The sequence below is a fragment of the Lynx rufus genome, unplaced genomic scaffold (genome assembly GCF_022079265.1).
Source record: "Lynx rufus isolate CCGP_SWC_20201006 ecotype Redwood Valley unplaced genomic scaffold, mLynRuf1.p SCAF_16, whole genome shotgun sequence".
NCBI classification, from domain to species: domain Eukaryota; kingdom Metazoa; phylum Chordata; class Mammalia; order Carnivora; family Felidae; genus Lynx; species Lynx rufus.
Window position 1 is genome coordinate 13,058,828 of NW_025814830.1, and position 25,975 is coordinate 13,084,802.

General features: G+C 37.9%; 2 protein-coding genes across 2 annotated transcripts in view; one reads left to right on the top strand and one right to left on the bottom strand.

Annotated features, from left to right (window-relative positions):
* Positions 1 to 25,975, top strand: part of LOC124511173 (zinc finger protein 568) — a 389,983-nt gene that overhangs the window by 129,676 nt on the left and 234,332 nt on the right. The window lies entirely within an intron of this gene.
* Positions 1 to 25,975, bottom strand: part of LOC124511638 (uncharacterized) — a 64,097-nt gene that overhangs the window by 27,577 nt on the left and 10,545 nt on the right. The window contains exons 4-6 of the mRNA XM_047079038.1: positions 25,650 to 25,742; positions 14,169 to 15,523; positions 3,949 to 4,032 (exon numbers count right to left, since the gene is read on the bottom strand). Of these exons, the coding sequence (XP_046934994.1) occupies positions 3,949 to 4,032; positions 14,169 to 15,523; positions 25,650 to 25,742 (1,532 nt within the window). The remainder of the gene's footprint in view (positions 1 to 3,948; positions 4,033 to 14,168; positions 15,524 to 25,649; positions 25,743 to 25,975) is intronic.

The following is a 25,975-nucleotide window of genomic DNA, read 5'->3' on the forward strand; positions in this document are numbered from 1 at the left end:
TGCCCATTTCTTCACTGGATTATTTGTTTTTTGGGTGTTGAGTGTGATATGTTCTTTATAGATTTTGGATACTAACCCTATATCTAATATGTCCTTTGCAAATATCTTCTCCCATTCTGTTGTTTGCCTTTTAGTTTTGCTGATTGTTTCCTTCACTGTGCAGAAGATTTTTATTTTGATGAAGTCTCAGTAGTTCATTTTTGCTTCTGTTTCCCTTGCCTCTGGAGACATGTCAAGTAAGAAGTTGCTGCAGCCAAGATCAAGGAGGTTGTTGCCTATTTTCTCCTCTAGGATTTAAAAAAAATTTTTTTTAATGTTTATTTATTTTTGAGAGAGAGAGAGAGACAAAGTGCAAGCAGGGGAGGGGCAGAGAGAGAGGGAGACACAGAATCCAAAGCAGGCTCCAGGCTCTGAGCTGTCAGCTCCAACCCACGAAATATGAGATCATGACCTGAGGCAAAGTCAGATACTTAACTGACTGAGCCACGCACGTGCCCCTCTCCTCTAGGATTTTAATGGCTTCCCGTCGTATGTTTAGGTCTTTTATCCATTTTGAGTTTATTTTTGCGTATGGTGTAAGAAAGTGGCCCAGGTTCATTCTTCTGCATCTCACTGTCCAGTTTTCCAAACACCATTTGTGAAAGAGACTGTCTTTTTCCATTGGATATTCTTTCCTGCTTTGTCGCAGATTAGTTGACCATACATTTCTGAGTCCATTTCTGGGTTCTCTATTTTGTTTCTTTGATCTATATGTCTGTTCTTGTGCCAGTACCATAATGTCTTGATGATTACAGCTTTGTAATACAGCCTGAAGTCCAGAATTGTGATTCCTCCAGCTTTGGTTTTCTTTTTCAGGATTGCTTTGGCTACTCATGGTCTTTTGTGGTTCCATACATATTTTAGGATTGTTTCTTCTAACTCAGCGAAGAATGCTGGTGTTATTTTGATAGGGATTGCTGGCTACTATTGTTTCTAATTAAGTCAGCATTATTCATGTTTTTGGTCCCCAATATTTTATGTATTATTTTTCTCTGTCTGATTATAAGATTTTCTATTTATTGAATTTTGGTGGTTTTGGTCATAGTTTTGTTCTACCACACTGTCAGTACTCTCATTCTAGAACTCTAGTTATGAGTATTGTTCCATAGGTACCTCTGTATTTTTTCAATGTTTTTACTTTTTTGTATTTCAGATTGGATTATTATTGACCTATCATGGTGATCACTGACTGTTTCTTCTGATGCCTTCCATCTGTTCTTATGCTTATTCAGTGAAATTTTCATTTCAGTTTTTTTCAGTTATAAAACTTGCATTTTCAGTTCTATTTTATACATACTGATTTTCTGCTGAGGTTCCAGTTGTTGACTCAAAATGAACAAATCTTGGGGCGCCTGGGTGGCGCAGTCGGTTAAGCGTCCGACTTCAGCCAGGTCACGATCTCGCAGTCCGGGAGTTCGAGCCCCGCGTCGGGCTCTGGGCGGATGGCTTGGAGCCTGGAGCCTGTTTCCGATTCTGTGTCTCCCTCTCTCTCTTCCCCTCCCCCGTTCATGCTCTGTCTCTCTCTGTCCCAAAAATAAATAAAAATGTTGAAAAAAAAATTAAAAAAAAAACAAAAACAAAACAAAATGAACAAATCTTTTAGAATCTCTAAGAAAGACAGTTTTTTAACATTTATTTATTTTTGAGAGACAGAGAGGGGGCAGGGGCAGGAAAAGAAGGAGATACAGAATCCAAGGCAGGCTCCAGGCTCTGAGCAAGCTATCAGCATGGAGCCCAACATGGGGCTTGAACCCACAAACATGAGATCATGACCTGAGTCACAGTTGGATACTGAACAGACTGAGCCACCCAGGAACACCTGTGGAGAGATGTTTTTAAGATGCTGTAAACATCTGTTTTTCATCAGACTTTCACCTGCTACTTTTAGCATCCATTGATGATTCTTACCAGATCAATTATTATTGTGATGGTTGATTATTGGTGATAATCTAATTCCGCCATTCCTTCCACATTAGTAATTTGGTGTTCTACTATAAATCATGTTTCATGGGTTCCTATTTCAGCCACTGGGTTATTAAATGGTTTTACTTAATCTGTTACTATTATGACATATTGTTATACTCAGATTATCCCATATTTGGCCAGTGGGAACTCCTTCAGACTGCCACTGTGATCTTTTGACATTGCAATCACTTTTGGAGCACTTCCCTACTTTCTGCCTCCACACAATGTTCCAAAACCGTCTTGTGTTTTCTCTGCTCAGTGCTTGTATATGCTATTTCTCCAAGTTCCTTGGATCTGGGTGGTGGATATTCTCACTGGTACTGGGATGTCATTTCTTTTTTGTCCTCTCTGCTAGAAAACATACACACACACACACACACACACACACACACACACACACACACACACACCTCTATATGTATTTCTATATTTATCTATTTAAAAATATCATGGGGGCAACCTGGCTGGCTCAGTTGGTAGAGCATCTGACTCTACATTGATCTTGGGGTGGTAAGTTGGAGTCCCATCTTGGGTGTAGGGATTACTTAAAAAATGCACAAAAATATGACTTTATAGTGATACCTCCAATTTCAACCCAACACCACAGGGTTCATCTAGCCTCCTTCTCTCCATATTGCAATTACCTTCTCCAGCAGTGATAAGCTTTTCTCCCGTTATATTAGCTTAATCCCATAATATATTTACTTTTTTGCTTGATTCTAGAATATATGAAGTAGTAGTTTCAGAATTGCTAATCTATATCATTGTGCAAATCAATCCTACTAGCTAGTTATTTGTTTATGGTTGTTTTTTGTTTTGTTTTGTTTCTGTTTTGGGCTGAGTGAATAGGGTCAAGTTGTCGTTCAAAAATTGCTTGGGTTGGGAGCACCTGACTGGCTCATTTGGTAGAGCATGTGGCTCTTGATCTTGGGGTCATTAGTTCAAGCCCCATGTTGGGGCTTACTTTTAAAAAAAAGAGCTTACTTTTTTAAAAAGCTGCTTTGGGGGCGCCTGGGTGGCGCAGTCGGTTAAGCGTCCGACTTCAGCCAGGTCACGATCTCGCGGTCCGTGAGTTCGAGCCCCGCGTCGGGCTCTGGGCTGATGGCTCAGAGCCTGGAGCCTGTTTCCAATTCTGTGTCTCCCTCTCTCTCTGCCCCTCCCCCGTTCATGCTCTGTCTCTCTCTGTCCCAAAAATAAATAAATGAAAAAAAAAAAAGTTTAAAAAAGCTGCTTTGGGCACCTGGGTGGCTCGGTTGAGTGTCAGACTTTGGCTCACGTCATGATCTCAATTCATGAGTTTGAGCCCTGCATGAGGCTCGCCGCTGTCAGCGCAAAGCCCGCTTTGGATCCTCTGTCCTCCCCCCTTTTCTATTCCTCCCCCTGCTCATGTTCTCTCTCTCAAAAATAAACATTAAAAAATAAAGCTTTAAAAAAAGTTTCTTGGGTTAGCTTTTTCCCCTGTAGTGTGGGGAAATATTTGTTTCTGCTTATATTCCAATGTAGGGTCTTTCTTCTCTTTATGTAAACATATATAACATTAACATGGTTCCCAAAGTGAAAAATATACAGAAAGGTATACTTAGAGAAGTGTTACTTCCTCATACCTTCATGTATTAAAATTTCCTATATTTTTGGGTCCCTTATAGACTTTCTGTTCTATTCCACTGATCTGTTCCTGCATGAGTACCACATCATTTTGATTATTTAGGGACTTTTTAGTACTTTTAAATATCTGGTAGGACTAGGACACCTTGGTAGCTTTTCTTTCTCAGTCTTAACCTGGCTATTCTTGCATAAAATCTGTACTGCTACCACTAAGGATACTGTATATACGTCAGATGAAATGACCAACTGAATTGTCTCCCTCTAGTAATTCTCCTTCCCAATATCTTTTCTCTTCATGGCCCTTATCAGAATCTGAAGTTTTCTTAGTTAGGTACTTACTGGTTGTCTGCTTCCCAGATTTTCCTGAAGATTGGGGATCTTGTCTTCAGTATCCACTAGCATATTGTCAAAGGCTTGAGCACTCTGTGGCATTATGCACAAGCACTACGTACATATTTTTTCCATTTAGCTATTCTGGAGGGTGTATACTTATCACATTGTGGTTTTAATTTTTCCACTTTCTTAATAATGAACTTGAGCAACTTTTGATATCTTTATTGGCCATTTGGATACACACTTTTTTTGAAGTGCTTATATGAGTTTTTTTTCCCATTTACTATTTTATTTTCTGTCATTTATTGATCTATAGGGATTCTTTATATATTGTGGATGAGTCAGTCAAATATATTATATATATATTTATTTAATATTTTATTAACATTTTGTCTATATATGATTAAATATTTTACATTTATTACATAAATGTATATATTCATATTAACATATATTAACATATACTATATTGTATATTATATGTATACATATATATAATATATTCTCTGTGATTTTTTCACTTTCTTAATTGTGTTTTTTGATGAAATAGATCTTAAATTTAATACAGTAAAATTTATCATTTTTCCCCATATGGTTAATGCTTTTTGTATTCTGTTTAAGAACTCTTTGCTATCTCAGCATTATCAACAATAGCCAAATTATGGAGAGAGCCTAAATGCCCATTGACTGATGAATGGATGAGGAAGATGTGGTATTTATATGCGATGGAATATTACTCAGTCATCAACAAGAATGAAATCTTGCCATTGCAACAATGTGGATGGAGCTAGAGTATATTATGCCAAGAGAAATAAGTCAGTCAGAAAAAGACAAATACCATATGATTTCATTCATATGTGGAATTTAAGAAGCGAAACAGATGAACGTATGAAAAGGGGAAAAGAAGAAAAAAGAGAAAGATAGGGGAACAAACCACAGGAGACTCTTAATGACAGAGAACAAACTGAGGGTTTGATGGAGGAAGGTGGGTAGGGGATGGGCTAGATGGGTGATGGATAATAAGGAGGACACTAGTTGTGATGAGCCCTGGTGAACTGAGTAATTCACCAATTACTCAGTTCTACTCAATTCTACTCCTGAAGCCAATATTGCACTGTATGTTAACTGACTAGAATTTAAATTAAAAAAAAAAAAAAAAAGAAAGCTTTGCTACCTCAAGCCCAGAAAGATATATTTCTTTTGCTTTACCTTTTACAATTAGGTCACTAATGTATCTGGAATTTATGTTTGTAGTATGATGTAAGGGCCAAGATTCATTTTTTATCAATATAGCTATGCAGTTGACCCAGTGCTACTTATTGAAAAGACCACTATGTCCCAACCATAATGCAGAGGAACCTTTGTCGTAAATCAGATGACCACATATATGTAGGTGTATTTCAAGGCCATTTATTTTGTTCCATTGGTCTGTTTGTTCATTCTTGTGCCAAAACCATACTGCCTTAATGACCAAAGTACTACTTTCACATTAACAAATTCAAGGACAAAAATATTATATCAATGTGTCAAAATAGCATCTGATAATATTCAGCAGGCATTTCTAAACTTTTTAAAAATGTTTTTTTATTTATTTTGAGAGACAGCGAGTAGGGGAGGGGGAGAGAGAGAGGAGAGAATTCCAAGCAGCGCAGAGCTCTTTGTGGGGCTTGAACTCACGAACCGTGAGATCATGACTTGAGCCGAAATCAAGAACCAGACACTCAACCTACTGAGCCACTCAGTTGTTCCATGTTCTCCACTTATTTAAAAAAAAATTTTTTTTTAATCTTTATTTTTTGAGAGAGAGAGAGAGAGAGAGAGAGAGAGAAAGCATGAGTGGAGGAGGGGCAGAGAGAGAGGGAGACATAGAATCCAAGGCAGGCTGCAGGATCTGAGCTGTCAGCACAGAGCCCAATGTGGGGCTCAAACCCACGAACTGTGAGATCATGACCTGAGCCAAAGTTGGACGCTCAACTGACTGAGCCACCAAGGCACCCCTCTCAGCAGGCATTTCTAATAAAGAACTTAATAAGGAACTGAAGGAAACAATTGAGCCACAACAAAGTCTGTTTACCTCCAAACTAAAACAAACATTATACTAAGAGATTTCCATTAAATAGGTGAAAACAACTATGTCCCTATCACCACTAATCCTAAATCCTATTTTGGAGATTCTTTCTATTAGATTAATAAAATAATCGCTATAAATATTCAGAAAAAATCCAAAATTATATCTATTTGCAGTTGACATAACTGATAGCCTAGAAAACCAAGGGTCTTGTAAAAAATTAAGATTATTGGGTAATAATGAAAGCTATGATTGCATTCACATTTAAATTTTTTTAATTTTAATATGATAGTATCACCATAAATACACATACAGCCACAATCTGGGGAGGCTAAGGTTCGTTATTTATAATACTAGGTAAAGGATTATTATCTAGAATATTATTTTTAAGAATCCCACAATTCTTTTATATTTTTTTAACAAAGGAACATGGCATGAATTGGTAAGTTATAATGTTTAACAATAAACAGATGTGAAAAGATGCTCAACTCACTATAAAGCACATACCAGAAGTAGGATTACAAAGAAATAATACTTTATTGGGTGAAGGGGTTGTAAATTGGCAAGACAATGATGTTCTCACTTCTTTTTTTTAGAAAGAGAGAGAGAGAGAGAGAGCATGCGTGAACAGGGGAGAGGGGCAGAGGGAGAGAATCTTAAGCAGATGGAGCCTGACATGGGGCTCAATCCCACAACCCTGGAATCATAACCTGAGCCGAAATCGAGTCAGATGCTCAACCCACTGAGCCACTCAGGTGTCCCATGTTCTCCACTTCTTTAAAGCAATGTTTTTTAATGTTTTTGAGAGAGAGAGAGCATGAGTAGGGGAGGGGCAGAGAGACAGGGAGACACAGAATCTGAAGCAGGCTCCAGGCTCTGAGCTGTCAGCACAGAGCCCGACATGGGGCTGGAACTCATGCACCGCAAGATCATGACCTGAGCTGAAGTCAGACACTCAACCAACTGAGACACCCACTTGCCCCTTCCCATGTTCTCCACTTCTATGGCACTATCTAGTGAAGTTGAAAATGAATATAACCTTTGACTGAGCAGTCCCACTTTTTGATAAATACCTCAGAGAAATTCTTGTTTATGGATAGCAAGAAACACACAGGTAAGTCAGTAGGATTTTTCAGCAAGAAATTATAGTCTATACATATATTTATAGAAAGAATAGGGGGAAGGATTTTCTATTCTATTGAAAAGTATCATTTTAAATTAAAAAAAAAAGAGCGAGCAGCTGACTGGATAACATAATTTGAATTGCTTTCCTTGCCAAACAGATAACTGTACACCTGTCATAATGCTGACATTTCCATCCTTGAGCCACTCCTTCTGGTTATAGCAGCATCTGCCAAAGTGGAATTACATCCGCAGTAGGTATTCGGAATGGGAGTTCTGTATAGTAAAGTCTGAGATACACTGGTCAGATAAAATGAAACTTTTTTGGATAGTCTTTTGTTAGGCACTTAATGTGAATTTTTTCCCCCCTCAAGAAATATAGTATACAGAGTTCCCAGCCTTGTTTGGCTATACAGTAATTTTCCCATTATCATTAAAGTACTAGTGTTTCGTGGAACATACTTTCAGAAATTTTGAGTTAAGTACAGTCTCCAGAAGACTCTGTTAGCATGAAAACGATACCAGGCAGGAGAAACATACTGACCCATTAGCAAAAACTAATTTTGTTATAGCACTTAAAATACTTTTTGTGTTAAAATATTGTGTGTATTGTTTGAAATCATGAGTGGGTCTATTCTAGGTGAGTAATTATCTAATGATATCTGCCCAATCTGAACAAAATGGACCGGGAAGTACAAGTCTTAATGTATAACTATAGTGACATTACAGAGGTTTGGTAGAAAATAAAGTGTAATAATATTCATTTTTGTTTTGTGGAAGGTAATAATTTTTGTGTTGAATCCTCATTTTTCATATCTGTTGTTCACTCCTTTTTTATTTTTTTTTATTTTTTTAAAAAAAAATTTTTTTTTCAACGTTTTATTTATTTTTGGGACAGAGAGAGACAGAGCATGAACGGGGGAGGGGCAGAGAGAGAGGGAGACACAGAATCTGAAACAGGCTCCAGGCTCCGAGCCATCAGCCCAGAGCCCGATGCGGGGCTCGAACTCACGGACCGCGAGATCGTGACCTGGCTGAAGTCGGATGCTTAACCGACTGCGCCACCCAGGCGCCCCTGTTCACTCCTTTTTTAAAGCTGATGAAGCTAAGATGAATTAGAATATGAGAAACAACCTAAAAGATATTGAGGTAAATAATGCCATTTTTTCCAATATTGTTACATTGCTCAAGTTAGAAACCTAAAATCTGGATACTTAATTAAATCACAACAGGTCAGGTCCCTGGATATTCCTGGTAAATTGTTTTATGTTTTATAATTTTTTTAATTAAAAAAAAGTTTATTTTTTTTATTTTTGAGAGAGAGAGAGACAGAGTGCGAGCAGGGGAGGGGAAGAGAGAGAGGGAGACAGAGAATCTGAAGCAGGCTCCAGGCTCTGAGCTGTCAGCAAAGCCCGACGCGGGGCTTGAACTCACAAACTGTGTGATCATGACCTGAGCTGAAGTCGGACGCCTAACTGACTAAGCCACCCAGGTGCTCCTATAATTGTTTTAACAGACCATTAAGTTCGGTGAACTTTATTTGGGATGTTTGTATGTATCTTAAGTGATACTGGTCCAGATTTTGCTTTCTAGGGGCTATTCGCATTTTATTATTGGGATGTTAGCCTTATAGAATGATCTAGCAAAATTTTGTTAGAGGCTCTCTATTCTTTAAAACTTTTTATTGCCTGCAAAACTGTTGATTCTAGTTTTTTAAAACAATCATAACTACAATATTTTTCTTTGCTTATATATCTGTTCAGGTTTTCTATAGTATTTTGAGTCAACTTTGATGATTTAGTTTTCTCCAGATAATTCATTCTCTGTATTTTTATAGATATTGAAATATATGTATATGGTAACACATATAAGTTTAAAATTTTTAATTCTCCTTGATATATATAGCTGTTTAACCTTTCTCATATATAAAGTTGAAACGGAGTCTTTTTTTCCTCAATAACTGCCAATTCTGTATTAATGGCCTTTTCAAAGAGAACATCCCTGGGTAAGGATTTTATTAGCTATTTCATTAATTTCTACTTTAGTGTATGAATTACTTTGTGGTACTTAGTTTTAAAAAAAAATTATTAAAAAACTATTTTATGGTTCAAGCTAATGTGTTTTTCCCCCCAATTTTAAAAATCAACTATCTGTTAGGGGCACCTAGGTGGCTCAGTTGGTTAATAAGCATCCGTCTCATGATCTCACGGGTTGTGAGTTCAAGCTCCACATGGGGCTCTGCACTGACACTGTGCAGCCTGCTTGGGATTCTCTCTCTCTCCCACTGCCCCTCTCCCCGCTCTCTCAAAAATAAGTAAACAGGGGCACCTGGGTGGCGCAGTCGGTTAAGTGTCCGACTTCAGCCAGGTCACGATCTCGCGGTCCGTGAGTTTGAGCCCCGCGTCGGGCTCTGGGCTGATGGCTCGGAGCCTGGAGCCTGTTTCCGATTCTGTGTCTCCCTCTCTCTCTGCCCCTCCCCCGTTCATGCTCTGTCTCTCTCTGTCCCAAAAATAAATAAACGTTGAAAAAAAATTTAAAAAAAATAAGTAAACAAAAATCAACTGCCTGTTATACAACAGGTACTATAAGTGTGGGGACAGAATGGTAAAGAAGACAAACACTAGTTCCTCAGTCCAAGTTTTCTTTTTCTTTTTTTTTTTAATATATGAAATTTATTGTCAAATTGGTTTCCATACAACACCCAGTGCTCATCCCAAAAGATGCCCTCTTCAATACCCATCACCTACCCTCCCCTCCCTCCCACCCCCCATCAACCCTCAGTTGTTTTTTTTTGTTTGTTTGTTTGTTTTTTTAATGTTTATTTTTGAGACAGAGAGACAGAGCATGGACGGGGGAGGAGCAGAGAGAGAGGGAGACACACAGAATCTGAAGCGGGCTCCAGACTCGGAGCTGTCAGCACAGAGCCCGACGCGGGGCTCGAACTCATGGACCATGAGATCATGACCTGAGCCGAAGTTGGACGCTTAACCGAGTGAGCCACCCAGGCACCCCTGTTCTCAGTTTTTAAGAGTCTCTTATGCTTTGGCTCTCTCCCACTCTAACCTCTTTTTTTTTTTTTTCCTTCCCCTGTTAAGTTTCTGTTAAGTTTCTCAGGATCCACATAAGAGTGAAAACATATGGCATCTGTCTTTCTCTGTATGGCTTATTTCACTTAGCGTCACACTCTCCAGTTCCATCCACGTTGCTACAAAGGGCCATATTTCATTCTTTCTCATTGCCACGTAGTACTCCATTGTGTATATAAACCACAATTTCTTTATCCATTCATCAGTTGATGGATATTTAGGCTCTTTCCATCATTTGGCTATTGTTGAGAGTGCTGCTATGAACATTGGGGTACAAGTGCCCCTGTGCATCAGTACTCCTGTATCCCTTGGGTAAATTCCTAGCAGTGCTACTGCTGGGTCATAGGATAGGTCTATTTTTAATGTTTTGAGGAACCTCCACACTGTTTTCCAGAGTGGCTGCACCAGTTTGCATTCCCACCAACAGTGCAAGAGGGTTCCCTCAGTCCAAGTTTTCTAAATGCATTAAGGTTATTTCTTAACAAGTAGGCTTTTGGTGATTTCCCACAAACTTTTATTTGTAGGCATCATTATCATTTATCACTAAGTGGTCTAAAATTTCAGATTTGATTTTCTACTTAGGGAAAGCTTTATTATGGATATTTTCAAATATATGCAAAGGTAGTTAAGAATAGCACAATGACTCAATGTACCCATTATCCAGCTTCAACATTTAGCAGTTGCCCATCTTATTTCATCTGTTCCTGCCACCCTCCCTCCCTCCATTTACTTATTTAGTTATTTATTTATGAGAGTGAGTGAGCAGGGGTGGAGGGACAGAATCCTAAGCAGGCTCAAGTCAAACTCAAGAGACATCTGACTAAGCCATCAAGGCACCCTTTTCCTGAAGTATTTTAAAGCAAGGCATAGACATGATGTGATTTCACCCTTGAATACTTCAGTATGAATCTCTAATGTATAAGGACTTACACATAATAATTGGTGATGATGCCATCATCATGCCTAAAAAATGAATAATTGCTTAATATAACTTAATATCCACTTAGATTTACATTTTCAAAACAATGTAAACAATGTTTTCATTTGTCCAAATCAGGATTGTATTTAATGTATTTTATTTTCTGTAATTATGCTCTGGCATTTGGAGACTTGGTCCTGGAGAGACTGCCCTTCCCAGGGGTAGCAAATTCCTAGAGATAGCAAACAACTCTTTTGATCAAACCCACCAAGCCAAAGCCCCAACTGTTTCATCAAACTCTCACACACCAAGCCAATATTCCTCCTGCACAAATCACCCCAGGGCCAGGTACCAGACAACTAGGGACCACTCATATACCTCAGAACCTCCGAAATTATTAAGACTATCCAGGGGCACCTGGATGGTTCAGTCTGTGAAGCATCTGACTCTTGATTTTGGCTCAGGTCATGATCTCACAGGTTCATGAGTTCGAGCCCTGCCATCAGGCTCCTCACACTAATATTGTGGAGCCAGCTTAGGATTCTCCCTCTCTCCCTCCTGCACACACACACTCTCTCAAAATAAATAAACTTAAAAAAAAATAAAAGAAATATTTAAAAAAAACCCACTATCCATTCCATTCCCAAACTTCCTCAGTGTACTTACCCAGTGTCACCCATTCTTTGGAGAAAACCTCAGCAAAGGCTCTGTGCCATGCTCTGCCCTTTCCCCACTTCTGCCTTCCAACATAACTGTGTATTTCCCCATGTGGCCCTGTGGGCATGCTGTTGCCTCCTGTTTTTAGAGATCTTTGAGTCTAAACTTCTTCCTTCATGACAATCATTTCTGTATCTGCATGTTGTACCATAATTGATTAAAACAAATCCTGGGTACATTTTAAAACAAGGATTCCAATACATTCCATACACTGTATTTAATTGATATGTCTCTTAAGTCTCTTTTAATTTGCAACATTCTTTTGTCTTAACCTATATTGGTTAAGAACCAAGACCATTTATTCTGTGGAATTTTGTACATTCTGGGTTTGGTTGTTTGCTTCTTTGTGTCGTTAATTTGTTCCTTTATTCACCAAGTTTCCTGTAACCTGGTAATTAGATTTAGAGACCCACTTTTACTTCTGAGTTAACATTTGGGGTAAGAACACTTAACAAATGATACTACATATAGCCACTGCACAAGCAAGAGGCACATAGTGGGGCTGATCTAATTGAGATGTTGATGTAATGTAATGTAAATGTAGGTTCTGTCATTCTGATCCATTAAAAACTTCCTATCAATCTTTTTCACTAATGATCTTTGCTTCCATTGATATCACCACCAGGATCCAGTATTTCAGAAATAAAAGAGTGATTTTTCAAATTCTGTCATGCCTTTGATCTTTATTAACTAGAGTTCTCTAATAATAATAAAGAACTTTACTTCACCAACTTTTGGTTGTCTTATATAGGTCATAAAGGAAAGACAAAATAAATGCTCCACTTTTCCCCTTTATTTATCAGTAAGTACCCTAATATGCTTCATAACTGACCAGTGCATTTGGTCAGGAAAAAAGGAAGCTATTAAAAGCTTTTGTCATGACAAAAGGACATAGGAACCAATTTGAGGGGATTCTCACTAATGAAAGACAGGACAACCAGAACACAAAAAAAGGCTGCAATGTATTTTTAAAAATCAATACAGAAGTTATAATACAAGTAATTTTAATTTCCAAAGTTTCTTTTTACATTATTCTTTGTTAATTTTAAGTTAAATTTAGACTTGGGCCAGAGAATGTAGACTGTAGAATATCTGCTTTTTTATGAACAAATTGAAAAACAATTTCTCACTTCCACTATTTTAAAAAGAGTAAGTTATCTGAAGTTAAATAAGGGTGAGTGTTGGTGGAAGGCATTTCTATATTCTTTGTGCCCATAGTCTTTCATATGAATTTTCTTTTTTTAATTTTTTTTTTCAACGTTTATTTTTGGGACAGAGAGAGACAGAGCATGAACGGGGGAGGGGCAGAGAGAGAGGGAGACACAGAATCGGAAACAGGCTCCAGGCTCCGAGCCATCAGCCCAGAGCCTGACGCGGGGCTCGAACTCCCGGACCGCGAGATCGTGACCTGGCTGAAGTCGGACGCTTAACCGACTGCGCCACCCAGGCGCCCCTTTCATATGAATTTTCAAAGGAGTAATACTAATGATAATAATAAAACAAAATTTAGTGGCTTAAAACAACAATCATTTTATTATATCTCATGATCTTGTGGGTCAGGAATTTGGGCAGGGGCTCAGTTGATAGATTCATCTGTTTTATATGGTATCAACTGAAGTCACTCAGTGGGTACTCAGCTGCTGGGTGGTCTGGAGGATCCAACACTATTTCACTTAAATGTCTGGTGTCTTGGTAGGCATGTGTGGAAGACTGGGCTCAGAAGGGTGCCTCTTCCTTTCTTTGTGGTCTTAGGGCTTCTCCATGTGGTCTCTTCAGCAGAGCAGACAGACTTTTTAACAGAATTCAGAGCCTAAGCTTAAAGGAGCACTCCAAGAGATGAAGTAAAATCTACCAGTAAAGCCTGGAAACTGGCACAGCAGTACTATTACTAGTCAAAGTAGTCTTGGTCTGCCCATCCTCAAGGAGAACGGATGTGGATTCCAGATTTTGATGGGGGGAAAGGGGGAATGTCAAACAATTTGCAACAATTTTTATTCTGCCACAGTATTGTATTACCATTTTACAAATGAAAAAATTATAGCACAGAGCAGTTAAGCATCTTGTCAATATAATACAAGTAGGAAAGTGATGGGACAGAGATAAGTGTCTCCCACATTTGTCACACTGATTAGGATTAGTTTTTAGAGTAAGTGTAAAGTTTATCAGGTTTAAGTGATGGTGGAATACATTAAATTAACATATTCTTTTAATGATATAAAACCTCTTAAGTCAATTGCCTGTATGAAGGAAGCAAAAAGGATTAATTACTATATTCATAGAGTATTCTACAATACAGGATTGAAAAACTATCTTATATTTTTACATTATGAATTTTTAGATGATGGGTAAGGTGTGAATGTTGTCTAAAGGCCTTCTTACATTCCTTACATTCATAAGGTTTCTCACCAGAATGAATTCTCAGATGCTGAATAAGGGATGAATTAAGTCTAAAGGCCTTCCTACATTCCTTACACTCAAAGGGTTTTTCACCAGTATGAATGCTCTGATGTAAAGTAAGTTTTTGGCGCAATCTAAAGGCCTTCCCACATTCCTTACATTTATAGGGTTTCTCACCAATATGAATACTCTGATGTTGTGTAAGTTGTGAGAGCAATCTAAAAGCCTTCCCACATTCCTTGCAGTCATAAGGTTTAACACCAATATGGATACTTTGGTGTGAAATAAGTTGTGAGTAACGACTAAAGGCCTTCCAACATTCCTTACATTCATAAGGTTTCTCACCAGTATGAATTCTGTGATGAAGAATAAGATGATAACCACGACTGAAGGTCTTTCCACATTCCTTACATTCATAGGGTTTCTCACCAGTATGAATTCTCTGGTGCAGTGTTAGTTGCTGTCTCACTCTGAAAGCTTTCCCACATTCCTTACATTCATAGGGTTTCTCACCAGTATGAAGTTTGTGATGTACTCTAAGGCCAGAGCCACACAAAAAGGCCTTCCCACATTCTTTACATTCATAGAGTTTGTCAGCAATATTAAGCTTCTGATGCCGAGTGAGATGTGCATACTGTCTAAAGGCCTTTCCACATTCTGTACATACATAGGGTTTCTCACCAGTATGAATCCTCTGATGGAGAGTAAGTTGTCCTCGCACTCTGAAGGCTTTCCCGCATTCTTTACATTCATAGGGCTTTTCGCCAATATGAATTTTCTGATGTACTCTAAGGTCTGGGCCACATATAAAAGATTCTCCACATTCTTTACATTCATAGAGTTTTTCACCAGAATGAAGTCTCTGATGTCGAGTAAGGTGTGCAGTCTGTCTAAAGGCCATTCCACACTCCTTACATTCATAGGGTTTTTCACCAGTATGAATTCTGTGATGAAAAGTAAGCTGTTGGCGTACTCTAAAGGCCTTTCCACATTCTTTGCATTCATAGGGTTTCTCCACAAAATTAATTCTCTGATGTGGAGTTAGAGATGTATGTTTTTGATAAGAGGACACTTTTTGAGATGTAATTTTCACTTGACTGAAATATTCCTCCTGTCCTTCAAATTTTCTTTTAGACTCCCAGTCACTTTTTAAAATTAGGCCCTTAAGGCCATGATTTTTAATTCTTTCCATTATCTTCCACTGAGGTAAGTTTATTTCATAAATGTCATTTTCTGAGGATAACTTCTTGGTCTCATACCTGGTCTCTAAATCTGAAAGAAAATAAGAGAGCAAACATATAGTTTCCTTTTTTAAAAGAAGTAAAATTTCTACAGTAGAAATAATAGACAACTAAAGTAATACTCAATGAAATTCTGAAAATATGCAAGTTGAAAAAAAAGCATACAGTAACACCAGGGAAAATGAAAGTTCATGTTAAGAAAGTAAGACTGGTGGGGTGCATGGGTGGCTCCGTCAATTAAGCGTTCGACTCTTGGTTTCGGCTCAGGTCATGATCTCATCGTTTGTGAGATTGAGCCCTGCATGGGGCTCTGTGCTGACAGTGGAGCCTGCTTGGGATTCTCTCTCTCTCTCTCTCTCTCTCTCTCTCAAAATAAACAAATAAATAAACTAAAAAAGAAGAAACAAAGTGAGGCTGGTGATTAGTAAGTCAGTGGGTATCAAGCTGAGATGTGGAGTAGAAGTCACAGGAACTTGTTATAAATATTGAGGTTTAGACACTACCTAAACCACCTGGATCAGATTCTACAGTCTTGGTCAGTCCAATATTTAATATTCTCCACACAGTTCTGATGGAAATGAAAGGTTAAGAATTCATCCTTAACTTTTTTCAACAACTTCTCTTTATTCTTAGAATAAAATCAAACTTGCTGTGGTTAAAAGACCTCCACTTACCTATAACACATCATCTCAGTCTGCTCTATTTTCCACAAATCTGCTTGGGCTCTTTGAATAGCTGGTTACTTCTCATCCTGAGGTCTTAGTTTAAAAGTTATCCCTTTAGGGGCGCCTGGGTGGCGCAGTCGGTTAAGTGTCCGACTTCAGCCAGGTCACGATCTCGCGGTCCGTGAGTTCGAGCCCCGCGTCAGGCTCTGGGCTGATGGCTCAGAGCCTGGAGCCTGCTTCTGGTTCTGTGTCTCCCTCTCTCTCTGCCCCTCCCCCGTTCATGCTCTGTCTCTCTCTGTCCCAAAAATAAATAAACGTTGAAAAAAAAAAATTAAAAAAAATAAAAAATAAAAAAAAAATAAAAGTTATCCCTTTAAGGCTGACTCTAAACCTATGTTGTTGGGGCACCCACGTTGCTCAGTCAGTTAAGCATCTGACTCTTGATTTTGGCTCGGGTCATGATCTCCCAGTTCATGAGTTCGAGCCCCGCATCGGGCTATGCACTGACATATAATATATGTGTATTACATATCAACATATATCTGGGTTGAAATTATATATTTATTAATTTTTCCAATTGTTTCTCTGCTTTTCTTACCCCTAAACTTCTTCAACGGCAGAAACAATTTCTACTCTCTGTTAAATAATACATGCATAGCACATAATGAGTTTTACTCTTTCAATTCCCATGGTTATATACTCATTTGGAACATATTTCTGTCTCTAATCTCTCACATATTATAACAATGATTAAATATTCCCTTTATTAATCCAACCTAGTCTAGTTAAACACATAAATGGAAAATGATGGTTATATATTCCTATATATCCTTTTATTGCTTAAACCCCTTATCTCTGTCCATTCCTTACTTCATGTAGCTGTGAGTTATTTTTTGTCTCCACAACACAATAAAAGTGCTGAAGAGTTCTATTCACTTGATTTCTCTTTAAGCTTATTCTGTTATTCCTCCATTTTATAAATGCTCAACTAGTTTTGTTCCTTCATTCCCTTACTCAAGTCTCCTTTCCGTTCCTTCAGAGGCAAAGCTATTCCTTTATTTCCTAGAAATGTGTACCAGTGATTTTCCGCACAGGAAAACATGTTTATACCTTACTGAAGTTCTTATGAAATACTTAGCAAAGAAAAAGATGTGATATGTAAGAAACTCACTAAAAGGGACAATGGGTCTTGTAGTCACTTGAGTATGAAAAATTTGCTAACAAAGTTCATGTTGGATATAGAGAGAAGATGGTAAACCAGTGGGAGAAATAGCCAGAGAAATATTTAAGTGCTGAATGAATTATGTATGAGAGAGAAAAAGGAGGATGTTTCAGTTATTATAATATGGTCTGTGTAAAAAAGCTGAAATCATATCAACATTTTCTATTGAAGCTAGAAATAATAAAATTTTAAAAAGCCAAAAATAAACCCACTTGAAATTTTAGAAGTCTATATTAAATAACTTTTAGATCAATAGGGAAATAAGTTCCAAAACAGTATTTTTGTATTTTAGAAAATGGTAATAATTTAAAAATCAACATTAAATTAGTATCTATAAAATATAAGCACAGCGCTTAGAAAAAAATTTGAAAACTTTAAATATTTACAACAATAAACATGAGAGAAAAAATTAATTAAAAATCAAAGAAATTGGAAGAAGAATAAAGTAAACTGAAGCAAAGCAGAAGGAATAAATTAATCAGTATAAATGCATAACTAGTCAGAAAACAGAAAAAAAGAACTAATACATAAAGCAAAAGCATTCTTTAAAAAAACAAATCAGGGGTGTCAGCTTGGCTCAGTTAGTTAAGCGACTGACTCTTGATTTAGGCTTAGGTCATGATCTCATGGTTTGTGGGTTTGAGCTCTGTGTCAGACTCTGTGCTGACAGTATGGAGCCTGCTTGGGATTCTCTCTCTCTGTCCCTTCTCCACTTGCATGCTCTGTTTCTCTCTCTCTCAAAATAAATAAATAAACTTAAAAAAAATCAGCAAAACAGCTAAAGCGTTAGTTAATATAAAGAAAACAGCAAGGGGATGCCTGTGTGGCTCAAGTCAGTTAAGTGTCAGACTTCAGCTCAGGTCAAGATCTCAAGGCTCGTGGATTAGAGCCCCAAGTTGGGCTCTGTGCTGACAGCTCAAAGTCTGGAGCCTGCTTCAGAGTCTGTGTGTGTCTCTCTCTCTGCTCCTCCCCTGCTCATGCTCGCTCGCTCGCTCTCTCTCTCTCTCTCTCTCTCAAAAATAAACATTAAACAAATTAAAAAAAAAAAGAAAACAGCAATAAAGCACATAGAAATAAGAAATGGCAAAGTGAAAATAACCACGAATACAGAGGCCAGCTGAGAAAAGATTATTTTGCTAATAAATTTTAAAATATACCTAAAATGAATAATTTTCTAGGAAAATATAATTTACCAAAACTGACCACAGAAGAGATACAATGTTTAAACATGAATTTCCAGGGGGCCTGGGGGCTCAGTCAGTTAAGCGCCCGACTTCGGCTCAGGTCATGACTTCGCGGTCCGTGAGTTTGAGCCCCGCCTCAGGCTCTGTGCTGACAGCTCAGAGCCTGGAGCCTGTTTCAGATTCTGTGTCTCCCTCTCTCTGTGACCCTCCCCCGTTCATGCTCTCTCTCTGTCTCAAAAATAAATAAATGTTAAAAAAAAAAATTTAAACATTAATTTCCATAGAGCAAATAGAGAATGGGGTGAGACTTACCATCTCCTTCTCCTAGGAAAGAAGCTTTAAAGAATAGACCATCTAAATTCTATTAAGAGTAGACTATCTAAATTCTATTAAGACTGAGAACTAAGAAAAAGGAGGACTTCCAAACTATTTTCATAGAGTAATACTGTACTAAATAAAGATCACTCATAAAAAGAAAACTACAGGGGCGCCTGGGTGGCGCAGTCGGTTAAGCGTCCGACTTCAGCCAGGTCACGATCTCGCGGTCCGGGAGTTCGAGCCCCGCGTCGGGCTCTGGGCTAATGGCTCAGAGCCTGGAACCTGTTTCCGATTCTGTGTCTCCCTCTCTCTCTGCCCCTCCCCTGTTCATGCTCTGTCTCTCTCTGTCCCAAAAATAAAAAAAAATAATAATAATAAAATAAATAGATAAACAAAAAGAAAACTACATACCAATTTTTTGAAAACTGATATAAAAATTCTAAAACATCTAATAAAACAGCATATTGAAAACCTAGTGTTATTTATTCAAAGAATGTTAGAGTGGTCCAATATGAAGAAATCTATTAAGACAAATCAACACACAGGGGTGCCTGAATGGCTCAGTAGGTTAAGCATCCAACTCTTGATTTTGGCTCAGGTCTTGATCTCAGGCCCTGGGGTCAGGCTTGTGGGGTCAGCCTCTGCTCTGACAGCGCAGAGTTGGCTTGGGATTCTCTCTCCCTCTCTCCCCTTCCTGCGTGCATGCTCTCTCTTTCTCTCTCTCAAAATAAACTTAAAAAATAAATAAATAGGGCTGCGGGGTTTGGGGGGAACCATAAGATCAACTTCAGAGATTCTGAAAGGCAACTAAAATAGGAACAATTCCTGATTTAAAGGAACAGCACAATAAAATAGAAATGATTACTTCCCTAAAATGATAAAATATATATTAAAGGCAGCTTTTGAGTTATTAGCCAGTACACTTAAATATCAGAAAAAAGCTAGAAGTAGAAAAATTTAAGAGGAGGTAAAATTGTATTTCCAGATGATATGATTACATAATTAGAACACTTAAAAGGTTTAAATAATATAAATGGTAACAGAATTTAGGTAGGGTAGTGGGATATAAAATCAAAATACAAAAACTAATAGCTTTAATATATATGTTTAACAATAAAATACAATGCAGAAAAGAAGATTCTAGTCAGGTAGTAAACTGAAAATATATACATAACCTTTATGAAGGAAAACTCTGAAATATGAAGCATTTGGCATTAGATTTTCTAAAGAAATGACATGCAAAATCATAAGATGGAGATTACTCTGTACAAGGTGAGAATGGCCTACCAAGTGTATGTTCATGCTGAGAAGCTGAGCAGGTATGGATGACAATGGGTGACAACAGGATAAATACTATCTTCAAAGTGGCCATGTATATTGAATCCTGCAGATTTTCTCAGGCCAGATAGCAACTACTCCTGTCTGCCTCCACAGCAGGCAATGGACATGGGGGCTAGGGCATGAGAGAGAAAATAGTGGCTAGTCATGTCCTGGGGATACAGTCACATCCCTAGGTCTAGGTGACAAAGTACTTCTGCTTTACAAGAGAGTGTTTATTCCAAACAAGTTTAGGCCAGTTTCACTTTTTCCCTTAAAGTATCTAATTTAATTAAATAATAAACTCATGAACAACTATGAGAAGAGACTGACTCTATGAAAATGAAATTGAACACTTTGGAAAAACTGATCATAAATACATATTGTTAAAAAATCACAGCTTTCAAAAATTGTTGGAGGAGTTAGAGTAAAAGATGGGGGAAAACATGACAATCAAGAAATAGGCGGGGCGCCTGGGTGGCGCAGTCGGTTAAGCATCCGACTTCAGCCAGGTCACGATCTCGCAGTCTGTGAGTTCGAGCCCCGCGTCGGGCTCTGGGCTGATGGCTCAGAGCCTGGAGCCTGTTTCCGATTCTGTGTCTCCCTCTCTCTCTGCCCCTCCCCCGTTCATGCTCTGTCTCTCTCTGTCCCAAAAATAAATAAAAAATGTTGAAAAAAAAAAATTAAGAAATAGTCTGCACTCACACTTCAAGTCTGGCTCTTGTTCTATTTAAAAAAAATTAAAACTAGGACACCTGGAGGCTCAGTCAGTTAAGCGTCCAACTTCAGCTCAGGTCATGATCTCAGGGTTTGTGAGTTTGAGCCTTACATCGGGCTCTGCCTTGAGAGTCTCTTACTGTCTCTCTGCTCCTCCCCTCCTCATGCTTTCTCTCTCAAAATAAATAAATAAAGTTAAAAAAAAAAAAGTCTATCCTCCAGAAAGCTCTTTTGTACTGTTCCCTAGTTGATCCCACCCCACACTCTTGAAGTGACCACTGATTTAATTTCAATTACAATATATTAGATTTGTTTAAAAAAATTCTTTTTAACTAGAAATAATAAACTATGCATTATGTATGTGGTTTAGATGAAAAATTAAATATGATGAGACACATTAGAAAGGCAGGCTTAGACATATCTCAACTGAATTAACAAATAAAGATACATTTTCATGTTGAGAGTTAAAATACTTTTATGATATATATATATAAAATCTCTAGGGGCGTCTGAGCAGATCATTTGGTTGAGGATCTATCTAACCAGCTTAGGTCAAGATCTCACGGTTCACGGGTTTAAGCACCACATCGTGCTCTCTGCTGTCAGCACACAGCCTGCTTCAGATCCTCTGTCCCTATCTCTCTCTGTCCCTCCTTACCCTGCACTTTCTCTCTTTCTCTCTCAAAAATAAATAAACATTAAAAAAATAAAATATCTAACCCATTTTTATGAATTAACAAACCAAATACCAGTCCCAATTCTATTCAACCAAAGGATTTCTATTCAATATATTAAAGACCGCTAATGAGAATACAGAAAAATATAAGAACTTTCTCTCTCTATATATAATAATTACATTTAAGTTAAATAAAAGCCTGACATCCAAGAAACTGTCCTTCTGAGAATCAATTTTAAACACATTCTGAATAAGTCCACACTGAATGCTAATATTGAATAATCTTCACATTCTATTCATGACTATCTTCTTACTTCACTGAAAAAATAGCAACAACAGAATATGCTATCTTCTCTCCACCACCTCTGACCAACCTGCCTTCATAACTACATTGTTTTCTTTTTTATACCTTATTCTCTGGATCTTATGCCCTTTCCTCCACTCCCACCTCAAGCACACAGCTTCCACAATTATCTTCTTTCTCTATTGCATCAGTTTCCCCCACCTACAGAATCATTCTCATGAACACACAAACATGTTCTAATATATCACAAAATACACTGCTTATAACTCATATCCCCAGTGTAACTATGAATGTCATTTCCCAACTTCCTTTCATACACAATTCCTCCCAAGAATTCTTATACTGATTCTCATCACTGCCTCACCTACCCTTCTCTCATTATGTCATTTCAATCATGTTTTCACCCAGACTTCACTGAAATCACTTGCCAGAACCTGGGATGAATTCTCCATCTCCACTGTCTACTCTCATTTTGAAACATTTTGTTTTTATGTCAGTGGCTGTTCCTTCTCTATCTCCTTTGCTATCCCTCTTTCAAAGGTCTAAATGGTGAAGTGCCCCATGAATCAATCCTCAGGCCAGTTTCCCTTGTCTGCTTTCTTCCTTCAAGCATGTCTTCCTTAAATGATCCAGTTCAGACCCATGGATTTAAATTTGAACCACAGACTCCCAGATGTACAATAGACCATAATCTCTTCCTGAGCTCCCGGTTATTCAGCTGCCTAATCAACATCTCAAAGAGAAACATATCTCAGAGTTAAAAATATCCAAAACAGAAATTCAATGTCCACCTTCCAACCTGCTCTTCTTATCTTCCCCACTTCAGTAAATTGTACTTCTATTTACCCAGCTAACACCCTTATCTCTTCCTTTGATAGATCTTTCCCACTTAATCCACTTATGATCCTATCAGCATGTTCTTTTTGGCATTACCTTCAAACATATCACAAGTCTAAGAGCTTCTTATTACCTCCTACTGTTGCCATTCTTTTTTTGTTTTTTCTTACTGTTGCCATTCTTATCCAAACCACCATTACTTCTAGTCCAAACAGCTGAAATTGCCTCCATACTGGTCCTTCCTGCTTACATACTCAACCAGAGGGATTATTTTATTTTATTTTATTTTTAATTTAAATATATTAAATTTATTGTCAAATTGGTTTCCATACAACACCCAGTGCTCATCCCAAAAGATGCCCTCTTCAATACCCATCACCCACCCACCCCCTCCTTCCCACCCCCCATCAGCCCTCAGTTTGTTCTCAGTTTTTAAGAGTCTCTTATGCTTTGGCTCTCTCCCACTCTAACCTCTCTCTCTCTCTTTTTTTTTTCCTTCCCCTCCCCCATGGGTTCCTGTTAAGTTTCTCAGGATCCACATAAGAATGAAAACATACGGTATCTGTCTTTCTCTGTATGGCTTATTTCGCTTAGCATAACACTCTCCAGTTCTATCCATGTTGCTACAAAGGGCCATATTTCATTCTTTCTCATTGCCATGTAGTACTGCATTGTGTATATAAACCACAATTTCTTTATCCATTCATTAATTGATGGACATTTAGGCTCTTTCCATAATTTGGCTATTGTTGAGAGTGCTTCTATAAACATTGGGGTACAAGTGCCCCTATGCATCAGTACTCCTGTATCCCTTGGGTAAATTCCTAGCAATGCTGCTGCTGGGTCATAGGGTAGGTCTATTTTTAATTTTTTGAGGAACCTCCACACTGTTTTCCAGAGCGGCTGCACCAGTTTGCATTCCAGAGGGATCATTTTAGATTATATAGCAGGCTATAGCTTCCAATTTCTCTTAATGATTATACTACTTGACCTTTGCCTAACTCTGATCTCATCTTTTGTTACTTTCTTTTCCCTTCCTCCTCCTCTAGCCATAATGGCCTTCTTTTTACTCCTCAAGCATGCAAAGCTATCTTCCTCCTTAGGCCTTTTCTGTTGGCTCAGAATGCTCTTGCCCTAGAGAATCACATGGCTTGAGCCTCACATCTCTCCTCAAATATCACCTCCTCAAAAAAGCCTTCTCTCATTTATCTGCTCTTCTGTATGCAAGTTATACTTCAATAAAAGTTACTTGAAGGAAGAAAGAAACAAAGCAAGAAAAGAAAATGAAAGAAAAAAATGATCTTGTTTAAGATGTCTAATTTTGAGTCAAGAGTTGTCATTTTGGCTGAATACTTCCTGATTAAACTTACATTATCTTACTCATTTGGAAACTCTGCATTTCATTGTTTTTTTTTTCAGCATTAATAACTGTAAATGTCATTTAATTACCTAAGTATGAAAAAGAAAATAAGTTAGGATTGGGACAAAAAGCATGTTTTTCCTTCCTGTGGTGGAGAGTGAGTCAGAAGATATAACATTATAGATAGTGTAGGCACTGAAATGGCCCTGTTACAACAAGAACTTTTAGCCTAAAATGAGTCTCCTCAGCCAGACCTGAATGTACAGACAGCAAAATACAGAATGACAACATATACCTCTCTATATAAAGAATGTTGAGGATCTTTTTTAAAGACATTCAAAGAGAGATTAAAATAGCACAGAGGTGGAAGCTAAACCAAGGGATCATTCTTCCTATAGTCTATCACATTCATGTTTCTTCCTGATATGAAGGTAGATATATATATACACAGGGAAAAAAGCAGAGAATGAAATTCTACGATCTAAGGATCTATCTTTGAGTAATTCATATAAAACTGTGATTGCTGATAAAACATATATGTATTCTTAGAATGTCAAGTATATTCTTTTTATAGTCTTTTATTTCCCCAAAAAAGTTTTCTCAGACCATTCCTAAAGTAGCTTTCCATCCTACACCATTTTCTATTCTCTTACTTTGCTTACTTTACTTCATAGTACTCTCTTATTACCTGAAGTTATCTATCTTTATTATTTTTTTAAAGTTTATTTATTTATTTTGAGAGAGACTGGACATGTGTATGCAAGTGGGGGAGGGGCAGAAAGAATCCCAAGCAGGCTCTGTGTTGGCAGATACGGGGCTCAAACCCATGAACCGTGAGATCATGACCTGAGGCTGAAATCAAGAGTCGGACACTTAACTGAGCCGCCCTGGTGCCCCCTAAAATTGTATTTCCTATTTATTTATAGTTACTATGTGTCTCTTATTACAAGGTAAATTCCATGGGGGACAGAGACTCTATTGGCTTTATTTACTACTATATTGATAGTGTCTAGAACAGTGCCCAGCTCAGAGGTAGGTAGATAAGTCAATCAGTTAGTCTAACTGTCTACTATTTATAAATACAAAAGAAGAAAGCAGCTGAATCAAAATATAGATAGAATGGCTGTCAACAGGGAACAAAGAGAGCACCTCTCCACCCATGCCCCCTTCAAAGAGGAGGAAAATTTGAAAGAACAACAGCAACAACAACAAAAGAGTGGTAAATGGATAAATAAATAGTTCTATACGTATCCCCTGCTAAGACATTAACTTGCTCCTCAGGTCTTAGACCTTTTTCTTTCAGGCCCTAGACCTTAATTTTTTAATTTTTTTAAAGACTTTATTTTTAAGAAATCTCTACACCCAACGTGGGGCTCAAATTTACAACTGCAAGATGAAGAGTCATATGCTCTACCGACTAAGTCAGCCAGGCACCCCAGGCCTTGGATCTTTAAAGAGGACTTTCTAAACAACAGCAGTAGAGTGTGCCTCTTCCCTAACTAGTTGTGTGGTTTCCTCTGGTGATGGCTTCCCCCTGCTTAATTGGGGCTCACTCACCTGCATATCGTCTCCTTCCTTTCCTCACAACTTTCCAGGGCTCTTTTCCTTGCTCCAACAAGGAAATCACATCTGGCTTAGAAATGAAGCATCCTGATTAGAAGAAATGAAATGTAAGGTGATATGGAAATAAAAAATAATCAAAGTTACTTTGATTCAATCTTGGCTAACTTCTTAATAAACTACAGGTCAGATGGTAATTGATAAAGCCTTTAGAACAAAGAAGGGCAAGATAGCTAGAAAACATTCATATTAAGGTTACATAATAAATAGATTAATTTATATTCATACAAGTAATCCTTCTTGAGGCAAGTGGTTGAGAGCAC